The sequence below is a fragment of the Chlorocebus sabaeus genome, chromosome 2 (assembly GCF_047675955.1).
Source record: "Chlorocebus sabaeus isolate Y175 chromosome 2, mChlSab1.0.hap1, whole genome shotgun sequence".
In the NCBI taxonomy this organism is placed as follows: domain Eukaryota; kingdom Metazoa; phylum Chordata; class Mammalia; order Primates; family Cercopithecidae; genus Chlorocebus; species Chlorocebus sabaeus.
Window position 1 is genome coordinate 70,233,736 of NC_132905.1, and position 12,034 is coordinate 70,245,769.

The window sequence follows — 12,034 nt, forward strand, 5'->3', positions numbered from 1 at the left end:
GGCTGGAGGGGACATGGGAAGGCCTCAAAGCCAGCTGGCTGGAGACACAGAGGGCTGCCCAGAGGAACCAGCACCCAGCAACTCAAGAGGGAAAAGAAGAGGGTTCCAGGCCAAAGGAACTGTGCATGTAAGGGCTGGAATGTAGCAAGCGCAGGCTGCGTTCAGGGAACAGGAAACAAGGCCGGGTTAGCCAGAGAACGGGTGGGGAGAGAAGGGGAGGGGGCATGCCTTCAACGAGGCCACAGGGCAAGCAAGCGCCCCCGGCACACATGCCACATTGGAGAGCTGGGGCTGTATCTTGACACCCTGAAAGGACACTGCTTGGTTCAAATTCCACTCCACCACTTAGCAGCTCTATGACCTTGGGCAATTTTATTTATTTCTCTTATGATGGGTTTCTTCTTCCATAAAATAGGGTAATAGAGAGTAACGATTGCACTGGGTCATTGTGAAACTAAGTGACATGGTGTCTGGCACACATCAAGCACTAAGCAAGCATTAGTTTCTCTGCCAACGTGAACAAGGGGGTTACAGTGAATATGAAGAGAGGCAGGGGAATTCCAGAAATACTCCGGATCAACACACCTTTCATGCAAATGAGGCTTTCTCGTCTGTATCTTAATCAGAATCTCACTCGGTCTACAGCCCATTTCCCTGTGGCAAAGGATTGAGTCCTACCCCAGAATCCAAGACTCTGAACTGACCCTGGACCGTCACTGACAGGGGATGGTGGAGGGGGTGACTCACTGGGACCATGGGGGACCCAGGCTCTACCTTTGGTGCAACTGAAGATTCACCTTCAAATACTCATTGTGCTTACCCCCTGGTGGCCCTTCCTCTACCAGACCCTGGGAACAAAACGGTGAACCAGACTAACCAATTCCCTCCCCTCGTGCAGAGTCCTTGCTGGCTGGGGAGACAGGAGAGGCATGGATTTAAAACAGGAAAAGGACAGGCTTTGAGAGGTGCCGAGGAGGAAACTGAAAGGGTGAGGAGAGAGGCTGGGGGACTTTCTGGCAGGGAGCTCAGAGATGATCTCGGCAGTGGCGCCATTGGCTTGAGACGGGGATGTGGGAATGCACAGGCCATCCAAAGGGCTGGGAAAGGGCATTCCAGGCATCACAAGTGCATGGCCGGGAACGTGGCTCACGCCTGTAATCCCAGCACTTTGGGAGGCCAAGGCAGGTGGATCACCTGAGGTCAGGAGTTCAAGAACAGCCTGGCCAACATGGTGAAACTTCATCTCCACTAAAAATACAAAAACTAGCTGGGCATGGTGGCGCATGCCTGTAATCTCAGCTACTTGGGAGGCTGAGGCAGAGGAATCACTTGAACCTGGGAAGGGGAGATTGCAGTGAGCTGAGATCACACGACTGCACTCTAGCCTGGGTGACAGAGCAAGACTCTGCCTCAAAAACAACAAGCCTAGAGGTGGGAGAGACAAAAGGGAGGCCGACGTGTCTAAAGAACTGTGAGCAGGGCAGGGGGCAGGAGAGATGGGCGAGCAAGTCCCGCAGGGAGCACGGGCCGGGCAGCAGGATGGAGCTTCACACAGAGGGTGATGGGAAACTAAGGGCCAGAGGAAGGGTCATAAATGAGTCGCAAAGCCAGAATGTGAGCTCTGTGAGGGCAGGACGTGGTTTTCTTCCCTCCTCAGCACCGCACTGAATTTTGGTAAAGGCCATTCTGACAGTTCGTGCAGACCAAAACAGAAGGAACACAGATGGAAAGCCAGGCCCCAAAGAATCCCTGACAACGTACTCCTGGGCCTGCCATCCAATACTCAAGCATGATTTCATAAGAAAGGCACGGTGGAGACAGCAGGAGGAACATTGACGTTCAGAAGCTTGATAACTCACATGGACCAGACATCGATTTTGGGGCCATATTTCTTCCTGGCGAGCAGTTCAGGTGCGGCGTAGGCAGGGCTGCCACACTGCGTGCTGAACGGATCCGAGTAACCCAGGATCCCTGCGCAGTTGCTCAAACCAAAGTCTGCAAAAAGAGGTGAACAAAACAAGCTCCGAATTAGAAAACTGCGGAAATGAAGAGGGAGGAAAAAAAAGGAAAAATAAAAAGGGCAGCAGGAAAGGAAACACATTCTCTCAGGCTAACACATCATTTAGCATCCTAAAGAAAATCGTAGCAGCTGCAAACCATAACGTCTGGATATGAGACTCAAGGCAAAAGAATGTCAGTGGCGGTTCCCTGGCTTAGCTGAGAGCATTTTACATCGGGCCTCACTGTTAAAGCCAGTTAGAGAAAACAGTATGCTGAACTAAAACCTATTTCCATCCAATCTTGTAAATGAGCCATCCAGGAAAAAAAGAGAGAATTCGCTTTCTAGGATGAAGGCAGGAAGAAAGAACAGGCAGAGAGGATTGGAGTTAGCTTCCAAGCTGCCAAGTGGGGAAAAGATGAAGGAAGACTGATTATCTCTGGCTGCTGGTGTCACCCTCAGTGACACGCAATCCAGCCACTTACAGTTGACTTTTTCAGCTGAATGTTTTCACTTCATGAAAGTCTTTTAAAATTAAATTTCCCCAAAGATGGCCGGGCATGGTGGCTCAAGCCTGTAATCCCAGCACTTTGGGAGGCCGAGACAGGCGGATCACAAGGTCAGGAGATTGAGACCATCCTGGCTAACACGGTGAAACCTCATCTCTACTAAAAAATACAAAAAACTAGCCAGGTGAGGTGGCGGGCGCCTGTAGTCCCAGCTACTCGGGAGGCTGAGGCAGGAGAATGGCGTGAACCCAGGAGGCGAGGTTGCAGTGAGCTGAGATCCGGCCACTGCACTCCAGCCTGGGCAACAGAGTGAGACTCTGTCTCAAAAAAAAAAAAAAAAAAAAAAAAATTGCCCCAAAGATATGCAGCACATATAGTGACTTGAAGAGGGGGAAAATATACCCAGCAGTTTAGACAACCCTGAATGTTGGCTGGAAAAGTAGCACCAGAAAGATGGCAATGTTGGCCAGGCGCAATGGCTCACGCCTGTAATCCTAGCACTTTGGGAGGCAGAGACAGGCAGATTGAGAGGTCAGGAGATCGAGACCATCCTGGCTAACACGGTGAAACCCCATCTCTACTAAAAATATTTTAAAAAATTAGCCAGGCGTGGTGGCGGGTGCCTGTAATCCCAGCTACTCAGGAGGCTGAGGCAGGAGAATGGTGTGAACCCGGGAGGTGGAGCTTGCAGTGAGCTGAGATCCGGCCACTGCACTCCAGCCTGGGCGGCAGAGCGAGACTCCGTCTCAAAAAAAAAAAAAAAGAAAGAAAGAAAGATGGCAATGCAAACTAGACTAAATGACCTCATGGCACCGCTTTGTTCCTGGATAATTAACATACCCAGGAAAAGGGGGGAGAAAGCCCAGGGCATCAGTGACTTTGGGTCTATTATGCGTTCTGCGCCACGTTTATCTTTTGATCTTAAAGATACTGAAACTGACAGGTAATTAGAGAGTTGTTACTCTTACGCCCTCATCTGAATCTTTCCTTAATCTTTGTTGATCTCAGAATTAAGATCATAGTTCATCCTTTGAACTTCAATGTAAATATTATGGTCCATCCCCCCCAAACAGAAGACTCAGGCTGCAGGGCTCAGGCAGAGACAGGTTTCCAGTCTTGAACAAAACTCTCGCACTTTCTCAATCGGCAGTATTTATGTCTAGCTGCACGAATGTATTTTCACCTCACTCAAACGTGTCTCCACCTGCAAGGCATGTGACCATTAGGAACGTTGTAGGAAATCTCAGGGGAGGAGAAATACAGTCCAGTCTGTGCAGTTCAAGATGTCACAGCCAAAATGTTTTTCCAAAGTCACTGCCTTAAGCTTTTCTAAAGAGGATCCCATCTAAGCAGAGCTCAGAAAACTCTTGAAGGCTCTAAATATCACCCAAACTCTTCAGCCCAAACTACAAGAGGGAATGGCAAACAAACCAACCAGGCATGCTGCATGTTCAAACACTGAACCCTTCTTTTGTTTTTTTATGATTCCATTTTTCTCTCTTAACCTCCCTCCCCTTCGCCTCCTTGACTCCCTTACTCTTCCCTCCCCAGCTCTCCCCCTACACCTTTCCCATCGACCCAGCCAGCATCCATAGGCCCCAAAAACCGTGTCCAAGGTAAGTCCTTCAGGAGTCATGGGTGTGGGAGACTAGGAGGAGATATCAGTTAAAAAGAACCTGAGAAACCTGTTCTCAGACCCCACCCCTCAGGATCACTGAAGTGGGAAGAAAAGGGGGTGAATATTTTTATAAGAAGAAAAATCTGCCGGGGGCAGTGGCCCATGCCTGTAATCCCAGCACTCTGGGAGGCCAAGGTGGGCAGATCACCTGAGGCTATAGTTCGAAATGAACCTGGGCAACACGGTGAAACCCTGTCTCTACTAAAAATACAAAATTAGACAGGTGTGGAGGCGCACACCTGTAGTCCCAGCTACTCGGGAGGCTGAGGCAGGAGAATTGCTTGAACCCGGGAAGCAAAAGTTGCAGTGAGCCGAGACTGCACCACTGTACTCCAGCCTGGGAGACAGAGCGAGACTCCATCTCAAAAAGAAAGGTGGTGGGGAGAAGAAAAATAATATTGTGCTTTAAATTGGAGGGTTGTTTGACTGCTTTCAGTTTGAAAATGAACCTAAAAGAATGTTAATGAACACACAAACATGTGAGGAGCACCCACTGTGAGAGACAGCACCATCAAATAAAGACAATAATAGTTGAGGAGGCCCAATTTCATCAGAGTCCTAGAAATTGTTATCTCTAAACTTCTGAGATCAAAGCAAAAGACTCCGTTCCTAATCTCAACAGCGTTCCCTTCACAGCAAAGGGCTGCCTCGTTTTGTTCACCTCCTCACCTCTCCAAGACCTGGGGTCCAGAAAGAAGGACTTGTTCTCAAAAGAGGGCAGAGGGAGAGATAAGAGGTCAGATCACCCTCCACCATCCCAGGCAAGTTTGGGAATAGTCTGGCCTTATCTTGAGCAGTTTCAAGAAGATAACTTAGCAGGGCATTTGGGAGGTGGAAGAGATAGAATCTGCATGTTAAGCAACTTATGTTGATCTAGCCGAAAGGGTTTGATTTAAAATATATTTGTAGAGAAACAACCAGTGTGCTTCACATTCATAATTGTAATTATTAAAACTGTACACATCTGCCTATAATTGGAATTGTGGAACTTAAGAGAAGGCCACCTCCCAGCAATGTCACATGGGTCTGTCTCAATTAGGTTTGGTAAATATATCAGCCAACCACCACTCAATTTTCTGAGAGCTACAGGATGAATCTCACAAAACGCCCAAGTGAACCTGCTTTGGAATACTGAAGTGCAAAACTCAGTTCTAAGTTGCCCCTCTTCCCTTTTAAGATTTAATTTACCAAACATCAGACTGCTTTTTTTTTTTAAAGGGAAAAAAACCTTCTGATTAAATCAAATCTTACTCCTGGTAATTCTAGTTAATTTGAAACATGGCTTAAGTAGATTTATTTAAACCGAATTCTTTCAAAGAAAGAGAAACTATTAAGAGGCAATCATAATAGCTATAATCACCTTTGAAAAAAAACAAGTAGGTAATGCCTTTGAAGACAAGAAGGTTCAAAGAGCTTTCAAGTTACAAAAAAGACAGGAGTTGGAAGACCTTTGATCCAAATTGCTCAACCCAGGGGCAAGAAACCTCACAGACACTGGGCCTTCATCTCTCCCTCCATGCCTTCCGGAAATGCGGAAATGCGGAAATGCGGTTCTTTCTTAACCAAATGCAGTTCCCACCAGCCCTCAGGGATGGTCTAAGGTCTCTCTCCGGGCAGGTGTGAGGTAGGGTTCCTCAGTTTCCACTGCTTAGGAGAGAACCGGCAACCAAATGGGCACTGTTAACAAAGGGAAATCCAATGGTCACTGCCTCCTTTCTAGCAGGTGCGGGCATCCTGTTTCTGAAGGGGCCGATTTTGTTCCAAAGACCTAGAATGTCTTTGCAGTGCCCGTCCAGACATTGCCAGCAGAGAGGCGATGACTCTGTGGGATTTGAATAAAATGGTTCCTGGCACCCAAAGAGTGACCATAACGTGCAGCAAGAGGGGAAGGGGCAGGCTCTCATTTAGGTGTATGATTTCCTCACTTGACTCAGACAGGTCTCCTCTAAGAGGTTCTGTTATTCAACCAATCTGTGAGCCCCTTATAAAAGGATCCACTGATTGCAGCAGTGAAATGACTGGTTTTTCTAGAATCCCCTGAGCAAACGTCCACCCAATAAAAAGGTCTGTGCATTTCACCATCGCTTATTCCACAAGAGAGTTCTGTCGATGGTCACCTAGGGCTACCACGTAACGAGAAAGCAGAGACACCAAACACAGAGGAGGCAGAGGAGACAGAGGGGCAAGAGGGAAGGGAAGAAACAGGATGGGCAATGCCCACCTGAGATGTGGAAACTCCGTCTGCACCTTACACGACTCACCAGCCTCAGTCTTTTTGAGACAGAGTCTTGCTCTGTCACATAGACTGGAGTGCAGTGTCACAATCTTGGCTCATTGCAACCTCTGCCTCCCAGGTTCAACTGATTCTCCTCCCTCAGCCTCCTGAATAGCTGGGATTACAGGCGTGCACCACCACGCCTGGCTAATTTTTGCATTTTTAGTAGAGACGGGGGTTTCACATGTTAGTCAGGCTGGTCTTGAACTCCTGACCTCGTGATCCGCCTACCTCAGCCTCCCAAAGTGGGATCACAGGTGTGAGCCACTGCGCCTGGCCTATTCTAACTTTTATTGTCATATAAATACTGCTGTTACAAAGTCTGTTCTCTTACAGTCTCTGGTGCTGTTACGACAACTTTATCACTGTCACCTCCACATTTTCCAAAGAACAGTTACAGGGAACCTAAAACAAAAAACTCCTTTCCTCCATTCCTTACCCCACACCAGGAGGCCCCTTTGTTTAACCCTCCAGATCTCCAAAATGAGGACCAGAGCGACTTCCTGCAAGCATTTCAACACAAGTGCCTTGTTTTCTGGCTTATGCATTTGGCCCTCAAGACAAGTAAATGCAACAGTAAAACAATGTAACAAAAAGAAAATCAGCCAGGTGTGGTGGGTCACGCCTGTAATCCCTGCACTTTGGGAGGCCAAGGTGGGCAGATCACCTGAAGTCAGGAGTTTGAGACCAGGCTGGCCAACATGGTGAAACCCCATCTCTACTAAAACTACAAAAATCAGCCAGGTGTGGTGGTGGGCACCTGTAATCCCAGCTACTCGGGAGGCTGAGACATGAGAATCCCTTGAACCCGGGAGGTAGAGGCTGCAGTGAGCTGAGATTGCACCACTGCACTCCAGCCTGGGCAACAGAGGGAGACTCCATCTCAGAAAAAAAATAAAAGAAAGAAAGAAAGAAAAGAAAAAGAAAAAGAAAAAGAAAAAGAAAATCATTTGAATTATCTAAGAATATTCTAAGAATAGATTCTCCTAAATGCTGTTGGGGAAAAATTGGTTTCCTCTTCACGGTTAACTTTCTAATAATAAGTGTATCCATCAACACCTATCAGTGGTGTTTAATTATCCAGAGTCTGTGCAGTCTCTTGCCTGGTTCTGAATTGGGAGCCGACTGTAATCCCAAAATATCGAATAAGTCATTTTAATAATGTGTTTTGGAGAATCTTGTATTGACTTTCAGCATTTGTCAAACAAAAGTTCCTTCTTGGGCATAAACGTTAAATTCACAAAGTCCTATTGATCCTCTTCTTTTCCCCTCCTATGAAGTCTTTTCAAGCCATTGAGGTGAAAGAAATTACTTGCACTTCAGGTGGGAGAAAAAGAAAAGAGAGAGAGGAATAAAAGATGGTGCCGTCTAGTATCTGGATATAAAAATGATGCCCTGAATTCTGCCCAGAGCGACCACACAGGGAGACAATAACAACAATAGAACCACCTGAATTCGTCTAGAAAATGAGTCGTGCAGTGCATTTGCTATGGACCCTGAATTATGAACCAATTATGATGCTGCATCTTGTAGCTTCCTTCTGATTGGTTCAGACTTCTAACTACCCCTTTGTGGGGACTTCTCTGCACAGCTCCCATTGTACCAACGAGCCTGAATAAAGATTATATTAAAAAGAGAAGGTCAATTGCATTCCCCCTTATTTTAGGCATCCCTGCATTCACCGAGAAGCGGAATGAGATATGACAAAGCTATGGGAAGCATTTCTGAGCCAAACTATCTTTCACTATTTTTAAGAAGTTTTCCGCTTAATCCAAATAAAAATAAATTCTACAAAAGGTCAGCTCCATCTGAATTTATGGAGAAGCTATAGTTTGAATAAGACAAGGAAACACATGATCCATTTTCAAAACCATTATTAAATTTTGGAAGTAAAAGAAGATAATTTAGAATAGTGTCTGGGTATTAGAGATAGACCATGGATATTTTTCAAAGTTGAGAACTGACAACACAACACTTAAAAGATAATTTTGCTTAAAAAAAAAAAAAAAGTCATACCAATCAGCTTGATATTATTGTCTTCATCTAGTAGCAAATTCTCTATCTTCAAGTCTCTGAAATAAACAAAACCACACAACATTTCAGATAAGCATTCGAAATAATGGAATTACATTTTGCTTCTGACGGGCAATGAACTGTTTTTAGAGTCACTTCTAACTAACCCGTAAAGCTTTCTGCCAAAACTCAATCAACAAGTAAATATTTAAAAGACACGATATATTAATAATTAATTGCTGTAGACTATAAAAGCTGAAGAATTTCAGAGACGACAGAGAGCAAAGAGGACAGAAGGGATCATGAAAAGCTTCTGGAAAAAGCAAGACCTAAACTGGAACCTGGAAGTTAAGCAGAACCAGGGTGTGGGGAGAGAGGAACACATCACTCAAGATGGCACAGCCTGAGTGGCCAGGGAAATATTTTATATAAATGTGGCCCTGGGTTGGTGACACTGGGAGCAACATCAGATTTAGGGAAGCAATTAAAAAAAAAAAAAAATGTGAAAGCCAACTTAATTGATGAGTCCAATGACCTCCATGTTTGGAGCCCAAGGGTCACGACAAACTGGCAGGTGATGATGAGTTAATCTATTTAGCAGGTAGATATTATCATGGGCACAATAATGGACTCCAAAGATGTTGGTGTCCTAATTCCTGGTGTCATGCCCGAGAATATGTTAACTTTACAGAGCTAAGGGGAACTAAGTTCCAGATGGAATGAAGATTGCTAATCAGATACTAGGTGATGCCATGCATTGACACTGAGAGGACGGGAGGAGGTGGAAGGGAGAAATGAGCCCAGGGTCATGTTGAGTGTGAGGTGTCTGGTGTCTGCACCTGCGACTGTAAGCTCCCAGAAGGCAGGAAACGTGTCTGCCCTGCTTCCCATTGTACCCCAGTACCTTTGCACATTCCAGGTGCTCAGTAAATACCAATGAGTCCAGATTACCGATGAGATCATTTGAGATTTCAGAAGCAGAAGTATTTATGTGGGCAAAAGAATATATTTGGACATCAAAACCATCTAGGTCAATTATAGCATCTCAAATTGTAGCCTGTCAACTCAGACACACCTTGAATGTTAACTGTGTAAAAATACTCTTACACACACACACATACACACACACACACACACACAGAAACACACGTTCTCTTCCATTGTTTTTAAACATACCATTCCTGGTCCGGCTTTTATTTTCTCACTTTTGAATAGAGAGATAGGCAAGAGAAACGTTTCTTTCTCCTCTTATCTCTACTGTAGGGAATTGAATGGCGTAATCATGTTAAAACAAAAACAGCAACTGATACACTACGTCAATGTCCAAAACAAAAAGGAGCGGGAGCTAGGACTGGCTGTGGCAAACAGGACAGCAGTGCCCCACTTAACGGGGACACCTGCTCACGGCTTGGTCCCAGCACTGCCAGCTCACCTCATTCTCCAAAAGAAGCCAGAGGTCCAGATTTGATCTCAATTTTTAAATGTTGGCAACAAACTCATATTTAAAACAACCATAAACCCCACCCTTGCAGGCAAGATATGGCGAGCAGGCTACCAGTTTTCAACCTCAATACGGGTGGACGCTGAAGCCTTGAAAGGATGTGAGACTGTCAAGGTGAGGGCAGAGAACTGGTGCGGGGAAAAGACCAACAGGCTGGTGGCGAACACTGGCGTTCACAGCAAACTGGGAAAGGACAGGTGCGGGGGTGGGCAGGGGTTATGTCAGCCAGGCTGCTGTCACACGAAGGGCAGGACTACAAGATGGTAAGAATTAAGGAGCCAAACGCAGAAAAAAAAAAAAAAGGTGAACTCTAAAAAGTGTCCAACAGATTCAAAATTACCGATAGCCTTAGGGCTGGGTGCTGGCTGAGAAGGAAGATCCGTGTTCAAACTGGGGATATAAACTGACATTGCCCAATCCAATGTGCCCACAAATGGGAAGAAGACTTGTATACTTTCCCTTCACTCCAAATGAAACAATGCACAGAATACTTCAAAACTGTGCATGCCTTGTAAAGGCATCACACGTGTCCAAATACAGGGTGACTCCAAATGTAAGGTGACATCCTTGCTTTTCCAATAGGAAGACTTTATCCCTCAGTAAAAGGTTTTTGGAAAATGCAAACGTTTAATTTTTAGGAATGCAATAGAATTATTAAATGACTATTGATACTACTTATCTTTACAGCTGCATCATCCTATTTAAGACCATATATTAAAATGTTAACATAGTTAATTTAAGAAATACTGTTTCCACGCTGTCACATTTCATGAAACAATTTTATTCAAACTAGTCACAGGCAGAACCAGGATGATGTTTTGAGTCTTTGTGCAGTGTTTCAGTGTAACATGATCTTTCAGGTGACTGGATATTTGAGATAAAGTATTTTTTAAATTTGCATATGATGCATTTGCTGGAAATCTTATCCCAAATCATACACACCCATTTAAAATCTCCATAAATTAACCACTCAGTGAACTGTTTTGAGACTGGCCTCTCAAACTCTCACAATCAAGAGGCCATATCTCTAGAAGTTATTGTTAAAGCCACATAAATGCTTTTACCTTCCTTCCTACTGGGTTCCTTGAGTGATTTCTAGAGCACCCAAAGTCATCAGTGAGCCAAATAAAGGTTTATGTGTCTTCTCTAACTAGTACTTTGTTATTGAAAATAAAATACTATCATTGAAATTGTGTCCTTATCATATGAGAGATTTGCAAGGACTCTGTAAGGCACTTCCTCTTTTCTGAAGATACTGAAGACGTAATACCAGCCTGACTTCTATTCAGGCATATACGGTAATTCCAAAACACACACATGCATACACAAAATAGTATGCCAGCAATATCCCAAACTGTTGTTCCGTGAACCCTGATTATAAACAGCAGCATTCTCTAAATCTAAAGGAAGGCCACGGTTTGTTTCAAATGAAATAAAGCCTCTTTGCCTGGGAAGAAGGGAAGCCACGCTAAGGCATTAAAGGAGAAATTTGGTTCAGAACAAACAGTGTGGGGAAAAACATCCTAAAGAGGCGAGGTAAAAGACAGCAACTGCCAAGAACAATAAAACTAAGTTGGGTAATTCTGGGGCCACAAAAGCCTAGAGAACAACCACAGTGATTAGAAGAATGATATTAACGAAAGACCAAAAATAAGAGAAAATGCAAAAGAAAAAAGATACCCACTTTTAAAATCTAGGAAACGTCCTAAAACTAGGGCAGGACATATTAAAAATAATTATTAGGCAAACTGAGAAAAAAATAAAATCAGTTCAAAGTCACTATCTTCCCACCCATAGCATCCCTTTATAACCAACTCTATCCCCTAAGAAAAATGTACAGAATACACCTGGTTAACCTGGGTTATTTGTCCAGATTTCTAAAAGATTTCAGTGACAACCAATCCAACTGCCTAAAGGTTCCGTGGCTAGTTAATGGGAGGGTGAGCTACTTTTGTCTCTGTCCAAGAGATCAGTGTACTTACCCACGCACAAGAAAAGAACACTCACGCTGGGTGCAGTGGCTCACGCCTGTAATCCCAGCACTTTGGGAGGCCGAGGC

The 12,034-nt window shown here is 44.8% G+C and overlaps 1 protein-coding gene across 1 annotated transcript in view; it reads right to left on the reverse strand.

The window, feature by feature from the left end:
• Positions 1-12,034, reverse strand: part of HUNK (hormonally up-regulated Neu-associated kinase) — a 127,662-nt gene that overhangs the window by 52,443 nt on the left and 63,185 nt on the right. The window contains exons 3-4 of the mRNA XM_007965027.3: positions 8,478-8,533; positions 1,860-1,995 (exon numbers count right to left, since the gene is read on the reverse strand). Coding sequence (XP_007963218.1) covers positions 1,860-1,995; positions 8,478-8,533 — 192 coding nt within the window. The remainder of the gene's footprint in view (positions 1-1,859; positions 1,996-8,477; positions 8,534-12,034) is intronic.